Below are 19,263 nucleotides of genomic sequence, written 5' to 3' on the forward strand. Positions count from 1 at the left end.
TGCTGTAAGCTATCATCGCAGGATTATATTATTATACTACAAGGTAATAAAACCATTATATCAGTATGTAAGAAATATATTTAACCACTTAAGTAGAAATAACGATGTACACATAAGACTCGCTTTATACAAAATTAATTTACAATATTTAAAATTAAATAAGTCAATTGTACTTCTGTGACAATAAACACTGTTAATTTGGTAAATTTAAGGTAAAATGTTACCTGTCAAAATAAACAAACACTCAAAAATTAAATAAAAAATTTATGATGTGCAATATCCTAAAATTAATTCTTACATCCTAATCATGTAGATATATTTACAAATAATTTACAATTTTATTTATTTTTGCCAGCAATAATACTGGCGACAAAAAAAATATCGGAGAAAAATACAAATTTATATATTTTCGTGAGTTCGAATCATTAGAACGTTTTCTAAATTCAAAATTCAACTGTCTCATTGTTGATTGGTTTGAGTGCTTGGTGAAGGGGAGCCAGATACAGGTGTTTGTACCATGGATAAATGTGGTGGCGGTAATCCCATTGGCGGCAATGGCCGCGCGGCCCCCATCAGGGGGTGAGGGTGGAAGTATTGCTGCAGCGCGTGGTGCGGATACAAGTGGTGGGGGTGACGGGAAAATTGCGCCATTTTGAGTTTCTCGATCTCCGCCTCTTGTACTCGTTTCGCTTTCGCTCGCCGGTTTTGGAACCAAATTTTGACCTGTGGACAAGTAAAACTAAACGTTACACTGACACATAAATACTTCGTCTTTGTCCCTAATATTAGGGGTTTTCAGAGCGTAAAAATATCTGCAAAATATAGTAACCAGTGCCTATTTCCCTTAAGCTATGCTCTGCATGGAGATAAAACGATGTTCTTTATTTTTAATGTATGTCCAGAACAGCATATACTAATGCAACATTATAAACATTATGATTTTTTTGCAATGGTAAAGACCATTTCACAAAATTCATAGGTAAGCTATAGTCTGGTGCATTATTAATAAGTGTTTAATTTATACTGTCCTACGTCAATAAGCTTATGGATCCGCTATCTTGTGCTGTTTGTAATGTGATATCAACGTATAGTGATGTAATCACTTCAAAATAGATGTTAATAAATACACATCATATTACAAAATTGAGCCTTAATTATAATAACTATGCAATAAAAGTTTTAAAACATGTAACGATGCCCAGACTAAGAGGCAGTAAAAAATCTGGAATATTTATGTAACTAATCTCTTTGTTTACTCCGATTAAGTGAGGAAAGCGAAACCTACCTGAGTTTCTGACAGGCCAAGGGATGATGAGAACTCCGCTCGCTCGGCTATGCTCAGGTACTGTTTGTCCACGAACTTGCTCTCCAAGGCTCTGAGCTGCTGAGCGGTGAAAGGAGTCCTTGGTTTCCTGTTGGGCTTATGTTTGCGAAGGTTGCACTTCAGTTTTGGTGGCTCACCATTTGCATCTGTCAAACAAAAAAGGAAAAAATATTTATTTGTTTTAAATCAGGTGGTTTATTAAAATTTACCAGTTTTTTTAAATTCAAATTTGGATATTTGAATTAAAAAGCGGGGTCGTTTTAGGTAGAAACAGATTAAATGGTCAATAAAAATTAAGTTTGTATCTAAAAATTCAAAACATACAACACTATCTATAAAATTGAATTTTCCGAATGTCTTAATTCTTAAATTTCTTTTATTTAGGTACTTCAATTTCTTATTATATTGAAAAGAATTGATCATGCAAATGTAGTAAGAGTATTGGTTTAGTAATTCCACTCCGCACAATAAACCTAGGTCTTTAAAATGTGACTCGAACATTGTAAACAGCTCAATAACAAAGGCAGCCGAGACGGAATGCGCGCCATTCCTTCAAAGGATTAATAAATCGCGTAATAAAACCCAACAAAATAACGAAAAAATGTCGACCCAGTCCAGATAAAATCTATAAAGATGTGATTTCCAACGTGTTTAGTTCAAACAAGAGTATTAGTACGCAAATTGGTAGTTTGATAGGAAAAAATGACACGCCTCGCCCACGCTTATTTGCCAAGTTCCTTAAACATTGAAATGGTAAGATTAATTTTGCAATCTTTGGAAACTCGAATTGTTTACTCAGCATTTATCACTTGCTTCTTAAAACTCTTTATGTTTTTCCATTCTACTTTCTCTATTCTCTGATAGTCGTCATTAAATTTACTACCGAAAGATAATTTGAAACTGTTTTTTTACTACTGTTATTTGTTACACACTAATTTATAGACGAAGCTATAAAAGATGTTCATCTGTATGACAGACAAATTAATTACTAATTTTGTTAAGTAAATTAAATAGCCCATTTTTATGGTCTGTAACCTAGTTAAATTAACTATCAACTAATTGCTATTTAAGCACTAATTAATGATTTCGAGAGATGACAGACAGGCTGACAAACAGTCACACACGTGTCTGAGAAAGTTTCCAAGATAAATTCTGTTTCTGTTACATTAATCAAATTAAATTCAAATATAATTAGCATTTTGATAAGAATTATGCATATTGATCTATTAAACACTGATGTCTGTATTATAAATTGCAATTTAAACATCAAAAGGTTCCGACAATTTATGTTGTTTCATATTATTATCATAACTCACCAGAATTATATCATATTATTTCATTATACTACCTCTAGCGTATTTTGTTGAATAGATTCAATTTGCATTGAAATATTAGACATTAGTATCTGGCGTTTAAAATGCCTTCGTATTAATCCCAGTGTCATACGACGTGGCGCTCGCTTAATAGCTAATGGCACACAAAAAAGTAAAAAAAAAAGTGAAATATGTGACAGATGAAAAAAACCAAAGTGTATTAATGTCGTGTTTAGCGGACGTCAAAGCAAGTACCGACGAACAGAAATAAAATAAAGCGAGAACACACTGCTTTACCTAAAATAGAGCTGAGAGAACAAAGTCGTTGTCTGTAAATAGTTAATAAAGCAGGTTCATACTGTTAAAAGTCGTAAAAAGTATAATGTTACAGATGTAATAATACTTACGCTGTATAGTGTAACTTCGACCTTACATTCAGAAGCTAAATTACCATTTTAAAAATACTTATGAGGGGCTGTCTGCTCTTATTTTCTCGTTAATTGTCTAAAGAGATATTGACTGCAGATGTTAGACGGTTGAATTATGTCCATGTTGTGACTTTGTGAGCGACGAGTGAAATACGAGTCATTTTAACTCGTCCGAGTACATTTTCCATTGTCGAACATCATCGTTTAAATGTTCAAAAAAAGAACGCGGAGGGAATGAATTATGAAAAGTGGAACGTTTATTTTTATTGAATTGGTGTTTTTGTCGTCGGTACCTAATGTTTCACTGCACTGCTAAAAAGACAGCTGATATATTAATGAGCGTGTTTGCTTTTTGTGCGAGCTGTACCATTAATCGTGCGAGGCGTGGTATGTCATTCATTCCAATATTTTAAACGTTCGCTGTATACTTGACGTTTTTGTTGTCGGTACAAGTGAGGCGGGACTCTTTGCCGCTTGAACCGAAAATATACAACTGTCTCTCATTTGATACTGCGTATGTATAGTTAATACATTATGGTCTTCGAGAAATTCATAATAACAGAATACACATTTGCTTATGACAAGTTATTTTTATACGTAAATAATAACGATTTAAATAATTATAATGTGTGTCATGAGAGGTGATAATGATTATTATATTTTTATAATAACTGTCAAACCCGCCTAGTAACTACAATGCTGCTTCAAATAATAATCGCTGAGCTTAAAACCTAAACCCCTAACCACTTCAAAGTAAAGGATAAAACAAAACGTTAAAATGAATAGTCGCCGAATGATATATGGGCCATAAAAAATGTTCATTGACGTTTAAACGTAAAGAAGTGATCTCCCGCCCATTAACAGTTCTTCCCGGATTCCGCGGCCCGCAATATTTATCTCACGATCAAACGAATGTCTGTTAGTATATGCTGCCATTCATCAGTTAACTCAATCGCTTCTCGTAATTTTGGGGCATAGAAAACGCGGAAGAGGTATAAAATCTACTACTATATTTATTATAGAAAGATCATTTGAAAAGGGTTAGATAATGGAGATGTTAATCGGACAGGTTTTTTAAAGGTAAACAAAAAAATATGAACATCTAAAAGCTTTATTCTTAAAACATCATTTAACTAATAGTTATTCAACTAAACATGACCTGTGAGTATTGTGACAAGTGGCTCTGGCTGTCAGGTAAAGGGTAAAAGTTTTATAAGTATATATATATATATATATATATTTTTAGGTATATTTTTTACACGATATCCGTAAGGCAAGTCTCAATAAGCCAAGGGGGATCCCTTTACATCTTCCTAGGAAACTGTTAGTTTGTAATGTTTTACAGTTATATTTAAAATAATGCACTATAAAACGTTTGCCCAATTAACAAATCATTTCTGTCATACCAAACGCGTCTTTCGTGGCCTCCCGATGATCTATAAAGAGCATGAGAGCGCTAGTTACAAATAGCATATTCAATGGGACATTAGCATATTGGCCGGCTGCCAGCTCTATTCGTTTAACATCTACATTGATTTTAGCATGAATTTGACAGTATTTAAAACGTTTACTTCCGTTGCAACGAGAATCTTATGTAATGTTTTTCCGTTCTTATTGTGATTTATATTCTTTAAAATAATGTCACAAAAATAAGTATATTTTGCTTTACACCAAAAATTAAGACTAAAAACAAACAACGTATTTATATTATAAGTAATTTTAATATTTTATGTTAAAGACATTTCATAATACCACCAATCCGGTAATACCGGCACCAATAAAAAAAGAATAGGTCCACTCCATCTCGTTGCCATGGATGTCGTAGAAGGCGACTAAGGGATAGGCTTATAAACTTAGGATTTGTCTTTTAGGCGATGGGCTAGCAATCTGTCACTATTCGAATCTCAACTCTATCACTAAGCAACAGCAAACAGCTGACCGAGGTCTATCAATATTTTCAAGTCTGTTGGCTCTGTCTATCCCGCAAGAGATAGAGACGTGATTATATGTATGTTGTCATTGTAGAATCACATTTTTTTTAGTAACACGACAATAACGATTCTTCATAACTTCAAACATACCTAATATTTGCTGAGTAATTAAATTACTTACATCACCAATCATAAACCGAAATAGGTGAAGTATGTTAATAGTTCATACATATTTATATCTCAGCATCGACTAGTATGTAGTAATTAAAACAACAATTTTAATTATGCTAAAAATTTTCCTTGTATATTTGAACATCAAAAATCCCATATACAGTGTAAACAAATGGAATAATTGTTAAAATTAATATTAATTATTTATGTTAAAAAAACAAGAAATATAGTTTTTCTATAAGATACATACCTACTTAAGAAGAAAGAAGATAAATATATATTAAATTTATTCCCTATATATTGATTTATTAATTTTAATTTTTAATAAACTTTCCAATTCAATTCCCTCTTGCTGCTATGTACGAATAAAGAATACAAATTAATATCGCGCTTTAATCAGCAATTTTAATTGGACGTTCTCTGCTGACGGTACCGTACGCAAATGAAGTTGCAAGCGTCTTGTTTTAGAGCGGTAATTGATTGGGAATGCTTCTATAATTAGGAGCATGACTCTTGTTGCCGACTGTACTCCTGCAGCGATAGTTTCAGCCCCGCTCGCTATTCGGATTGGTATTTATCAAGAAATAGCTCACTTAGAATCCATTCAGTAAATTGTTTTGACTATTAGGTACTTTGAGATTTTATTTAACCTGAAAAAAATTAACGTGTGTTACCAATATAAACATTGCTCGGGGGTTTTATGTCTGTTTCAAAATTTAAAGGACTTTTTAGGCATATGTTAATTCACTGTTACTAATTAACGTAGGTATATGGTGCTGAAAAACTTCTGTTACTGTAAAAAAGATTCCTCAAATTACAAAATTTTCTATGTTTTCTTTTTATACAAAATTAATATGTAAGTTCAATTGTAATTATAATTTTAACCGTTTGAAAAAAACATTTGTAACAGGAACATTAATTAATTTTAATAATCCGTATTTGTCATAATTACGATGTGAAAACAAAAATTAAAAAATAACATCGATGAGGACCCAAGCAATTAATATAATGACCAATTTAAAAACACATTAAAATTATGGCTATTGGTTTCACAATTGACTTGTATTCTCACACTATTAATTAATAAAGTCAATTACATAACAGACTGGTATGGATGAGTTATGGGGATTTTGAAATTAAAATACTCAATTAGTCGATTTAAAACTTAATTAACTCTTCTACGATTTATCTTCATTTATAAATAGTCCCTATTGGATAAGTTTATATCATTAGTGTAAAAAATACACCAACTATTATACTATTATAATAATATATGTAGGTATCTAGTTACAAGATGGTGCATTTTAAATAGGTAAATAAGTTTATGCAGGTAAATTTTTGTGTTCCTCTTTTAGCCATGTTTGGAATTTCCGGAAAAAATAATAGTAAGGTTACTCAGGTTTTGTCAGTCTAGTACTTTTCTTTGTCAAAAGTAGAATGATAAAGAAACAAAAATACAAATGTATTCTCTTTTTCGATGTGTGCAATGCACATTTTGTTTTAACATTTTACTTAGCATGTAGAGGTAGGTATGTAAAATAGATGGGTCACATTTATTTGTACAAGTCATGCAACATTGTAAATATATTGAATGCAATGTATTAGCGGGGTCAATTGGTTGTGACTAATTATGTACATATTGCATTGGAAATGTAATTCTATGAAACAAACTCTTGTCTTATATGGACTGAATGCAATCGAATCGCAATTTACATATCTTGGTATCGAAGATTGGCATTGTTATTTACGAATACAAAATTATGTTTTTTTTTTATTTCAATTCTTAAGGTTATATTCGTGGCTGTGCTAAATATCAAATAATAATTTTTGAGCAAATACACACATATCTTTTCTCTTTTTAAGTATAGTATGGCCGTAAAGGAGGTCTGCAAATTGTAAATGGTTACCATATCACCATCATTCTTTCGGCGTTAGTCCCAGTTGTGTTGTCTCCCTGAAGAAGAGCCCGAGGTTCGCTATGAACACGATTCTAGAGTGAGATAGTTTGCAGCAGCAGCATCTAACTCAGCAGGAGTATCTAACTCAGCTTAAATCATGGTTACACTACACAATTAGCTGTGCAGGTTTCGTCAAGATTTTTCACGCTGAAAGCACATTAGTGAGCAATTATTTATTATACGTAACTCAGAAAAGCAGTCATTTGGTTGGTCGCGACAGAATTCGAACCTTACACCTTAGAATGGGCAGCATTTTAATTTTTAAGTCGCACACCTGAACCAGACCACCGATGGTCTATATAATAGCCGGAACATTGTATATGGTATTAATAAATGAACAAATGAACATATCGCGCATGCGCCGCTCAGCGGGACGTCGCTCACCCACGCCGGCGCAGTAACGACGCCTGTCTTTGTATGGGATAATAAATGAGGAATTCTCATTGCAACAGGCATTCGATAAACGCTATTAATAGGATCTACCAGCTTTTAATGATTTAATTAAGGCTGGTTCTTACTTAGTTATAGATTTAGTTATGTAGATCCTGCTAGTATAGGTAGGACTTCTTTATAAAACTGTTAGGTATACATTCAAAATCTGCTAGTGAACGGCATTTAATTATACTAGGCTAGGCTAGTAAGTAGGTATACTTATAAATCCGAAATATAACACATGTTATAATTTCACGGCTACACTCAAATGGTTATATACTCCTTGGCTACACCTTCAGGGGTTAAAACCAATCTGTTTTTATGAACTTTAAATAGAAGTGTCCAGTCGGGACAGAGGTAACATAGGTAAAATTTTCATAAGAGCAAGTTGCGGGTATCAGACAAAGATATAATTTTAATAAAGAAAAATAAAAAATGGACAATGAATAACGATACAAAACGAAACATCTAACCGGCATTCCCACAAGCCGTAACCGGACACCGATTTGAAAACACATAAATATTTCAACACTAAAATATATTGAAGGAATTAGCGAAAATTATATAAATTGATCGCATAATTTATTATAATAGGGGCTCGCGAATTTATTGCGACGGTTTTCTAAATATTAAAAAGAGATTGAATAGTTCCACGAAGGTCCAATGTTTTTCATTATTTTTTTTGTTTTGTTACAACAAAACGATTCGGATGACAAATTGTCTAATTCGGCACACTTGATCATTAATTGAACCCGACCGAAATTTAATTTCACGACGTTGAAAATTAATTATTCTTTATTGTTTCTTTCTTTTTTCAAACAAACGGATTTTTAAATTAAGAGGCAATGGGTCTTTAATCAAAATTCGCATAGCATTATACGTCTTGATGATATGGGGTGTACGAAGCTTAAGTTGTTTAACCCGACAAATTAGATGCATTCGTTTATAAAAAGCAATTATCTACTTGTAGCTATTAATGAAAGCTCTGTATAAGTAACAGAGCAATACAAATTTACTATTGAATGATGATAAAATAATTTGAGATAAAATGGCATAGTCTTTGTTACTTGATCAAAACTTTGAAGACCGTACTATCATATTTTTTATACATTGAAGGTATTAGGTATATACTTACACGATATGTGTTTTAAGCTTTTAAAAGAAATCCACACCTGTAATTCTAATAATTTCCGTTGTTAAAATTTTTTTTGGTAGTTACTTATCTAATGTCCTTAATCTGTCTTTATAATTAATAAGATATTATATGGTAATGGTTTAATGGAAGCTTAATTAAATGTTTCATTGAAACAGTAGCGAGCATTCGTTTTATTAACATCTAAAAAATCAGGAGCGATTCTCATAAACCTACATTTTTATATGTGATACTTATCTTGTCTTTTCGAATAAAATTTAAATCAAGTTCATTATCTCCGTCATTAGGTTCATAAAATTGTTTTAATATGTTTTCATTCATAAAATATTTTATAGCATTCTGTCATATAATTGATTTGATTTAAGTACTCGGTTTTATTGTGAATTCAAATGTAGTTAATGACACTCGTGTCTAAATGTCAATTGATTTAAGATTGTATCGGCTGTACCCATTGTTACAGTTATAGTAATAACTAAAAGCTATCAATACTTTATTATTTTCTTAAAGTATGTAGGTACATGTTTACCTTAATACATTTCAGGTAGGTAGATTTTTGTTGCATATATGTTTTCTTCAATTAACGTGACAGGTAGGTATAACTATCATAAACTTAAAATTTTTTCAAGTCTGTAAGTATAGTTGTAGCATGTCTCTTTTGTTAGTTTTGAGCAGTACCATGTGGTTTTCTAAAGACCAAAAAGAGTTAATAATTAAGTAGTTTAATAAGTTTAATAATGTGTGCATATTTACATATAAATCCTATAAAAACTAAAGGTAAATTACATTGGCATATCGGATTCACTTTCAAAAAGGGCTACCGCGTTTGTCGCTTGCAAATTGACGAATAAAAGCTAATAAAATCGCGGCCTTTTCGCCAAAATGATTTCTTTTCGTGGAAGAATGCGTTTGCTGAACGAACTCTGGCAACATTTTAATGGCTGTGCCTAATTGGTCAACCTAAGGTCGAGGACAACCTTACACATTAGGACAAAATAAATTACACATAATTCTTTTTCATTATACAGTTTTATTTTACTGTATTCGTTATTAATTTTTTGTAAATAGACGAAATTATTATCTCTTGTGTATTTAGTATTCGTATTATGAATTATTTTAACATGCTTTTTAGTATTATTATCAAGATTTGTGACTAGATAAAAGCGCTCTGCTCAAGTGGTTAAATGAAAACTTGTGTTTATCTGTAACCCATTGTCCTATCGTTCAAAGACGGTGTTAACATTTAGCCTATGCATTTCTGCGAAACACTAAAAATACATTTCAGTGTTTTACGCGATCTTTCATAAATTGTTGCCCTCATCACGTGTCATGCGAATTTCTACTTTATGGCATTGGAATAAGGAGATCGTTTAATTTTTCATCAGCAACACATTGTTTGTGAATGTTTTACTAATTTGCCCGTGCAGGAAGCACGGATGGCCTGATGGGGAACTCAGTACCGTATAATCTGCGCCTCTGATGTTATCTGATGATTTATTGTCCACTGTCATCGTCTGAAAGATGGCAGCACGCATCACTTGAAACGCTACTGGACTTATCTTTGCCCTAATACAATTGTCACACTTTGAATCTTATAAGAATGTAATAAGGAGTTAGGCTTAGACGTCGTAGAGAAGACCTCCCATGTGGTATCACCAAAAATAATTAGTATCAATGCCTGATATTTACAACTTTGCATCAGTTAGCATGACGCACAGTGCATGCGCCCAATTAAAATTATCATTTGTTCAACTTTTAGCAAGGCCGCCTTTTTAATTTCATAGATATGGTATCAGTATTAGCTGTATAGTTTTGTTAATTAATGTTTATTACTGAACCGATTGTAATATGAAAACAAACATGAATAAATTAAGGAAAAACAAGACAGGATTGCAACAATTTGTAATAAAACTCCGCTTTATAAAGGATTTGTTCGAAATCACCAATCGAATAATTCAATCGAATACGAGTCACTCGATCGGGCGAGTCGCACGCAAACGAATCGATTAATCGGTCCGTTACACCAAGCGATCGCCAGGCGGAGCCACGCGTAAGTAAAATACTTGTAAAACTATCGCAAAATGAATTAAAACAGATGGCGAGCCAATTAGGAAAGGCAATCGTGCGGGTACTAAACGAAAAAGAGTTTAAGGTTTCCTGCTCGGAGAAAATAGTTTTTACTATGGCGTATTAAGGTATAAACTCGCACTTTTTGCTATTCCGTAATAGGGGTTTCGGGTTGCAAGCGCTAACGAGAGCATTCGATAAGGACTTCCAGTAACTGTGATAGACAAATATGGATATGTTTATCATTGGATTTGCACTCCACTGTACGGTTTAGGGTATCGATATATCATTATAGTGTTAATTAGCTCAGTAAGGCGGTTAGACTAATTCGCTAGAATCTAATTGGTGTCTGTGTCGAGTCGAGAAGCGTTGGCAGTTTATGGAAGATTTATTCATTATTCACGTAGATAGTTTATCAATGGGTATTATAGTCCGTATTTCAAATCTTCTTTTTATGGGAAGGAGTCTCTCTACCTCACACATCTGACTTCTGTGAAATTCTTCTGAGATCGGGAAAGGATTATTTATTCTAATATTGCACAGATTTAAGTGTTCCAAACATAGATGAGTTATAAGATATGAAGGTAGGTACTTATGAACCAAAATAAATATTACATCGTTTACAATCATATTTTTAATTTTTAATAGGCAAGTAGGTAGTTTACGTACATAATGCAGATACTTCATAAAAATTGGTATACTTATGTTACTTAATACTTATTTTGCATATGGTTCTATTTTATAAATTAAGTGTTTATTCCTACAATGCAATGATATTTCTTTTAAGTAAAACAGAGTAATACCTATAATTAATTTTCCATATGTGACGTGAATACTAAAACTTTAACAGCGTACTAATAATATTGCGTAGTGTTTCTATTAAGTTCTGATAACAACTAAACCTGCTTACTATAAAATAATATTCTCTATAATCGACATCGTATTTATGACGCGTCCAAAAGCATTATAAGTCAATAACTGTGAAATTAAAACGCTTAGTACACTCATTAAAAGATGTATATCTGCGTATTGAACAATAGAAATGCGCCATTTTAACAGGTAGCCATTTTATGATGCGGATTAAGAGGCGGCCATGTTGAATGATTTAATTTGCGCGGGAATTTTCACGTCAGTCATTGTTTTTAGAAGTAGGTACGAAGATATAGTTAAAATATTGCTATCATGTCTTTAATTAGGCGAATTAATTAAATCGGTATTTTTATCGGTTATATCAATAAACGTAAATACCCATTTTTTACTTTGTATCTATGTAGGTACTCAGTTTTAATTAAGTACCTACCAAGTACCTAAATTTCTTTAATAAGTTATATTCACATTATAACAGAGACTAGGAAACTAGAATTGTACTAGGATTATTTAATTTTGAAGATGTCCAATGCTTTCGAATACATTTACCTAACTAGGTACATATGGCAATATAGTCCCTATAAACTTATATTCTTAAATTAATTAATTATGTCTGTAATATACTATATATTACCTATGTGTTATAAGAAAATGAGTATTTAAAACAAAATGAGAATGATTTTAAAAACAATTAAGTATTTTATCGTTCATATTTATTTATTGATAGGAATTCGTTTATTATCAACAATAATGCTAAGCAATAATCGGTACTGATACCGCTTTCATCACAATAAACTAGTCTCAACCATTACTGATATGAATCAAAACACATAGGATAATCAAAAACAGAGTACATGAAACGCGATAGCATTCAGCAATTTAACGTCCGTAATAGACCATTATGGGTGATCGTAAACAAATAGGAAAATACAGGTAATAATGGCATTAACGCGTATTATGCTTTAACGCACACAATATCCACCCAGTAGCCCACAGGACCATTGTGGGCCCCGATAAGAGAACTGGTTCCCCCGGCGTTGTTTTTCATTCGTACAAAAGCATGCGCATTTTATACCTTCGTATTCATTCAAACACAACCTGCGACGAATACGCCGGCTACTACTTTTTTTTAACTGTTTTGTCTGTGTTTATACATATATTTCAATGCTTCAAAAAGTATTTTTTTTTTTGGCTGTATAGAATTTACCTATGACCTATGTCAATTACGGAATCAAAATAATCACGCCATAAAATCACGAGGATTTTAATAACTGCTCGATGATCGACGTGGGAAGCTTCACTAGATAATTAGTGTTTCTAATATAATAAATTGATATATAATATTTGAGATGGTGACGAAAACATGTAGGTAAATGTAACAAAATAATTCATGCTACAATTATTTACAGATGAGGAGGTAAGTATTAATTTTAATACTGCGCTAAAATACCTATCTGCAATTATTAAAATATTTTCAAATTACTTATTGACTCAAAATATCTTGCAAAAATGAAAGAACCTTCATAATACCTCTACATAGTTAAAAATCATAAGCTTTGTTTCTCAAGTACAAATTGTTATGCTGATATTAAAAACAATAAAAACCTGAGGCTTGCTCTGAAAAAGTTTTAATTTATTTGAAACCCTACCTTCGTGCCGGCAGCTCGTTATGAGCGCTGATTGCGTGGCCGTGCGCTTTTTCTTGTTTTTCCCTCTTTTTTTACTTGCAAATTACTTTATGGTTGGTATGTTTAATTTTTAAAATTAGAGTACTTTGACCCTCTTTGACCTCGTTTGTTTCGGTCATATTTTTCAGCAATTAATCACTCCTTTGAAAAGTTCATCTGAAACTCTTTGTGACAAATATTTTCGGAATACTGGAATTAAGAGTTTGATAATCTGTACGTTATGACGTAAAATTTGATTTTTTTGAATGTATACTTAATTCTTATTTTTATTGTATACCGAAAATCGCCTAATTTTATAGTCTAATCGCCTAATATAATTTTGTAGAGTTGTTGTTGTTAGCTCAACATTTATTGTGACATTTGTACTTATTCAATTAATTACCTAATTCTTATAATTAATATCAATTAAATTAAAATACAATTATTATTCTAATTGATAAAATAATATTTCTTTTATGAAGAAACTGTTTATAGATACATAATTTGTGAACTTTTTAAACATACCTACTTATAAAACTAGATAATTAGTTATTATAAACCTACCCACTTAATCACATTTTAATTTATTGCTTAATCAGTTAGTACAATTGTTGGTAATATGATGCAGATTGTATCAATTACTTCAACTGAATGCAACCCACTTATACGGTCATAGAGTATTACCTACTTAGCTAACATTTGCTCTGTCACGCAGAAGCAATAGAAACGATTACCATTAATTTCATTGATTGCAGATTGATTAACATTTGCATGCATTATAAAATATTGATTGAACAAAAAATAGATATTGTTTTTAAATTTCAATAAACCAATAAAAGAAGAAAATTACTGATAAGTTCACAAGCAGAATTTTATTATCAAATATCGCAATTGTAAGTTAATATAATTTACACCTACTTACAGCTCATGCAAAGTAAATTCTTCTTATAAAAATATCGATTATAATTACATGCAAACAGTCAAGAATTCACGAGTACAAAGCTATTTATTTAGAGTCCATTTATTTATTCATTAAAAGTATATTTACGGTATATTTGGATTAAATTTCGTTGTCATTTTCCGAGTAGATTTTAAATTAAATAGTCAAGATTTGTTTATTTTTAAAGATATCTCAATGAAGAATATTTGTATTGAAAATTAAAAATACCTACAGTTTCTTAAAAATTTTGTAATTTCCGTTATAAAATTAATTTATAACGGAATTAAATAATCATTGCATTTGAAATTAATAAACTCAATACATAAATACTAGACCCATTTTGTTGATATTAGACGCAGAAATATAAAATAGGCAAAAAGTCAACTTGTAGGTAATGTTCCTATATCTAGACTGCAATTATTATTTCATATACCTATTTAAATATTGAGTATTGATAAATAGTAAGTATAATAGAGGTAATGTATCACCAGTAGTGTGAAAATAACTATTAGATACAAATAAGATACGTAACCGCAATTGGTTCTTATAAACCTCTTTTGAATATAAATAGATAGATATGTATAAGGAATCTCTGTAAAAATAAAAGTTTTGTGCAGCAGTAGAAAAAAGGTAATAAACAATTTATACAAAGCTCAATAAAATTGGAAATATTTTTTAAACGGACCAAACTTTACTTCGAACGGTTATCAAAAGCTGAAAATGCTCCACTCGGCACATTATGCAAAGTCCGCCATATTTGATCCCGCCATCTTGAAACCTTATTGTTTCCCCTTCGACAGATCCGATATTTATGTACGGCTTAAGCCTTTGTCTGCTCGTTTGTTTCCCAAGGTTCCCGGATTTGTGAAATATATCCACTTGTTTTTGTTTCCATTTTCCACTTTGATTCTATTTGGAGTTGATGTCTATTTAAAATACTTATAAGATTCTTGTAAGCTAAAATGTCTCGTCTCAGCGAAAACATTTCAAAGGAATTATTTACAATAATATAGTGATTCTATTTAAAAGCATAAGAAATTTGACATAGGTAGATATTTTTAATTTGAATATCATCACTCATCATAAAACCACTGAGTAAGTACCTACTACACCGCCTTAAAAAAAGCGGTTTAAAAATAAAATTCCACTTAGATGACACGACATTGTTTTGTTCTTTTTTTTTAAACTCAACTTGCATTTTTAAATCTTGGAATTAAAAATCGATTCATAAACAACAAGACCAATATATTATACTCACCTTCATAGAAAAATAATGACTCTTACAATTAAAATTTGGCTGAATACTACTATGTTATATATTGTTTGTTAAAATATTTTACCTACAATTCGTTTTAAATCTTGTATTCCAAAATACCCATCTATATACTACCTACGAAACTAAATATATTTTAGAGTTATCTATCAAAAAATATCATTCAATTTTAACTTCAATAAAACTCAATTTCGCATAATTTAAATTAATGAAAACTTCGGAATAATAAATTGAATAATGGTCTTATATAAATAATATATTGATTAATTATAAAAACTGTATTTTTATAATAGAAATTACAATTACCAAAATTTTCTCATTAAAATAATAATATTATACCTAATTATATAGGTAGGTATATATTTTTGTTTATTAAATATATTATTCTTCATTATTTAAATAAAATGGCAAAATAAATACAATAACTAGGTACCTTCATACATCCTACATACCTACTTTATTTAACTATCTGATATTTTTATCGATAAATATATTTAATACATAGATATAAAATAGAAAACAGTTGAACCAAGTTCTATAGCTAATTAATAGACCGGTGAAATATTTTTGTCAAAAGGATTTTTTTTTTATTTTGTTCCTTATTCTCATGAAGAGCTGTTGTATTAAACAATTAAATAATATATATTGTTATTAACCATTTGATAGAAGGGAAACTCCTTAGAATGGATTATCGAGGAAAGGAAGTACTTTTATATCCACTTGATTCTCAGTTAATAACAGTTAGCGGTAAATTTTAGATAGAGTCAATTCAAATATGAGTTGTTGAAACTTTCGAAAAAAAAAATTCCTACCTTTAAAATTCCGATCTATCGGATATTATGTACAATGAATGTTAAAAACATTAAAACGTTAGATAATTATTTTAAAACACTTGCAAAAGCTCTAGGATCTAATAATAATATCTAATACTAACATATAAATAACAATAATGGGTAAAAGATAATACTAACATTGACAAGAATACACGCCACATTTAAGAAAATAGAATATTAATATTAACTTTGATGTATCAATTTTAAAACAATACATATTAATGCAGTGTTCATTATTTATGTATTCGAATAAATACAAAATAATTCTATAATATAATTAACTACAATTATTAAAAAAATATAACAAGCAAATATAATTTAAATTTAAAGATAAATTCAGATGATTCAATATAAATTTGTTAAACAGATATTTATATAAGCGTTCAAAACAAACTAATAGACAAATAAACAAAGGTACAAACCTGTTATGTGTCCTACAGGGAAATGCGACTGGAAGAGGGGTCCAAACGACGGCACCACTGACGGCGGCCCCGGCCACCCCAGCCCGTGGTACGCCGCCGCCGCCGCAGCCAACGCGCTGAACGGAGTTGGTCTAACTAATCTCCCTTTATCACTTCTCTCTTCATCTTCACTATTTCCTCCATTCTGCAAGTCTTCTACATCGACTATTGAATCTTCTTGGTTGACCGAATCTTCATATTCATCATCTGATGATGTTACAGTCGCCGATGCGTTTAAATTTAACGGCGGTGTTTGAGATAAAGGCCTAGGGGAAACAGATTTTCCACCGGGCAATTCAGGTTGAGCTGAGGGTGATTGTCTTAGCGGGGACTCAGGTATTGTTCTATGATGCCTTATCATTTCTGCAGTCTCATCCGCTTGGTTAGCTTTCGTGTCTGCTAAAATCGAAGCCACGCTGAAACTAATCCTGGATGTTTTCGGTGGTTCCGTGGCTTCCGCCGGGCTGCTGGGGTACCTCGAAACACTCTGTATCGCCATGTTCACTTCTGTGTCCTCGTAGCTTGGTTTCCTTAACATTGAATGTTGAGCAGTTCCATTTAGCACAGTTCACTTGCGATGGGTCGTGTACGCATGCGAGCGCAGCCGGAGGTGGACTGGCGGGCGAGCCGCGTAGGAGACCCGCGCTCGCTGCGAGGGGCGTTCCGCGGCACGAACCGCCTTCTCAGAGGCCGTCCTGCTCCACCAATCGACCGTTTTGTCCCGAATTGATCCGCGCGGGGAACCAGGGGAGAGCGATTTAGCACGCTCTTATCTCGTTAGTCTCCTTTGTGATACTCGATTTTTTTCTGTAGGAATCAAAACATAATTACCTTTTGTAGGGGTTCTCGCGTTTTGATCGCGCAGTTTATGTCCGCCACCGAGGTATAAAGTATAAAAATATAATGAGCACTCGTGAATACCGCTTGTTAAATCCTTTTGAGCGATTCTCGAGTCCCTTTATGAGCTTAGTGTCGGCTGGAGTTCTGTTTGCGGATCCGTTTCAAATTAGTGTTGTCTGATTTAGTGTGACAGTTTTGGCAATTATTTATAAGACGATTAGTTATTTACGTTAACGTTGTTAACGTTGCTATTGGAGATTGCTTTTTGCGCGCTATTGGTGTACGTGCGATAAGACTTTGTTTAATGTTTACTTATAAATAAATCATAATTAGACATAATTATTCATTTATTATATTTTGTTTTTATCTTTATTGTGAATGATGTTATGTAATCAATGACATGTTTGATAAATTTGACAAATTAAAAAAAAAGTATTAAGTTTTATTGTGATACTTTTTTAATCGGGTTTAGATCCTTATTTATGTCTCTCAATTCTTTGCTTATTTTTTTTATCAATCTCTACATATTAAAATATTTATTTGATTTGGCAAAAGGTTTCATATACCTAAATAAAAAATATTACAAGTCTTTTTTTCCTATTAAGTAGGTACTTATCGTTGAATCTACCTATGCTACCTCTATCTTCTTCAAACAATTAAGGAGCTTTTTTCCAAGGAGAACCCATTCTCCTTAAATAAAGTGTCAATAAATCAAATCATGTTTAACCAGTACTCTTTAAATTAAACATCGTATCACTTCACAGGCAGTTTCTTCCATAAATACCCTAATAGAAGGGCTACTCCCCTAATATCATAAGCACGAGGGTGATGTCTATTACCACGAGTTATTCCGTCCTTTTCACACGTGTGGTGGGGTGACCATACTATACTTACATCAGCTCCAATAATACTAAGAAAAATAAAATAATATAATCTATATTTTTTAATATTATTATAAAATTTAATTAATATCTACTTTAATAAAAAAAATATGGGTTTGTAATTTAAAAGACTTACTTATAAATCTAATCCTATAAACTTTAATTAATCAATAAATAAAATTCCTACTTAGTTTCATTACTTTTAGGCTACAACATCTAAAAAGAGTTAAATAGAAAAAAAAGTCACAATGATTTTCATTAAGTACTAGAGGCCGCCCGCGACTTCGTCCGCATGGAAACCCTATCAATCCCACGGGAACTCCGGGATAAAAAGTAGCTTATATATTATTCTGGGTCTTCAGCTACCTACATATCAAATTTCATCATAATCGGTTCAGTAGTTTTTGCGTGAAAGAGTAACAAACATCCATACTGACATACTCACAAACTTTCGCATCTATAATATTAGTAGGATTTATTTGAATTTACGTCAATTACATAGCTGTCATTTGCGTTTTGTTATTACAAGTCTGATTCTTTTTTGTTATACCACGTTTTATAGTGACTGACGTTTCATGTCAAGTCACACGGGAACGCTGTCGAACGGGATAAAAAGTATCCTATGTCCGTCTCCTGGCTCTAAGCTACCTCCCTACCATTTTTCAGCCAAATCTGTTCTGCCGTTCTTGAGTTATAAGTGGTGTAACTAACACGACTTTCTTTTATA

At 31.8% G+C, this 19,263-nt stretch overlaps 1 protein-coding gene across 1 annotated transcript; it reads right to left on the bottom strand.

Annotated features, from left to right (window-relative positions):
• Positions 1-280: 280 nt before the first annotated feature.
• Positions 281-17,417, bottom strand: LOC106130700 (muscle segmentation homeobox). Its single transcript, XM_013329601.2, has 3 exons — positions 16,777-17,417; positions 1,286-1,470; positions 281-723 (listed from the first exon to the last, which is right to left on the bottom strand). The coding sequence occupies exons 1-3, from the start codon at positions 17,351-17,353 to the stop codon at positions 460-462; spliced, it is 1,026 nt and encodes a 341-aa protein (XP_013185055.1). The 5' UTR covers positions 17,354-17,417; the 3' UTR covers positions 281-459.
• Between the last annotated feature and the right edge of the window lie 1,846 nt (positions 17,418-19,263).

This window comes from Amyelois transitella, chromosome 23 (assembly GCF_032362555.1).
Source record: "Amyelois transitella isolate CPQ chromosome 23, ilAmyTran1.1, whole genome shotgun sequence".
In the NCBI taxonomy this organism is placed as follows: Eukaryota; Metazoa; Arthropoda; class Insecta; order Lepidoptera; family Pyralidae; genus Amyelois; species Amyelois transitella.

Bases quoted from the DNA above. Each gene is read 5' to 3' on its own strand.
- LOC106130700 (XM_013329601.2), bottom strand. From the start codon at position 17,353: ATGTTAAGGAAACCAAGCTACGAGGACACAGAAGTGAACATGGCGATA. The intron at 1,471-16,776 runs GTTTGTACCTTT...TTTGTTTGACAG, and splicing joins CCCTGTAGGACACATAACAG to ATGCAAATGGTGAGCCACCA. The intron at 724-1,285 runs GTAGGTTTCGCT...ACTTGTCCACAG, and splicing joins TTGGCCTGTCAGAAACTCAG to GTCAAAATTTGGTTCCAAAA.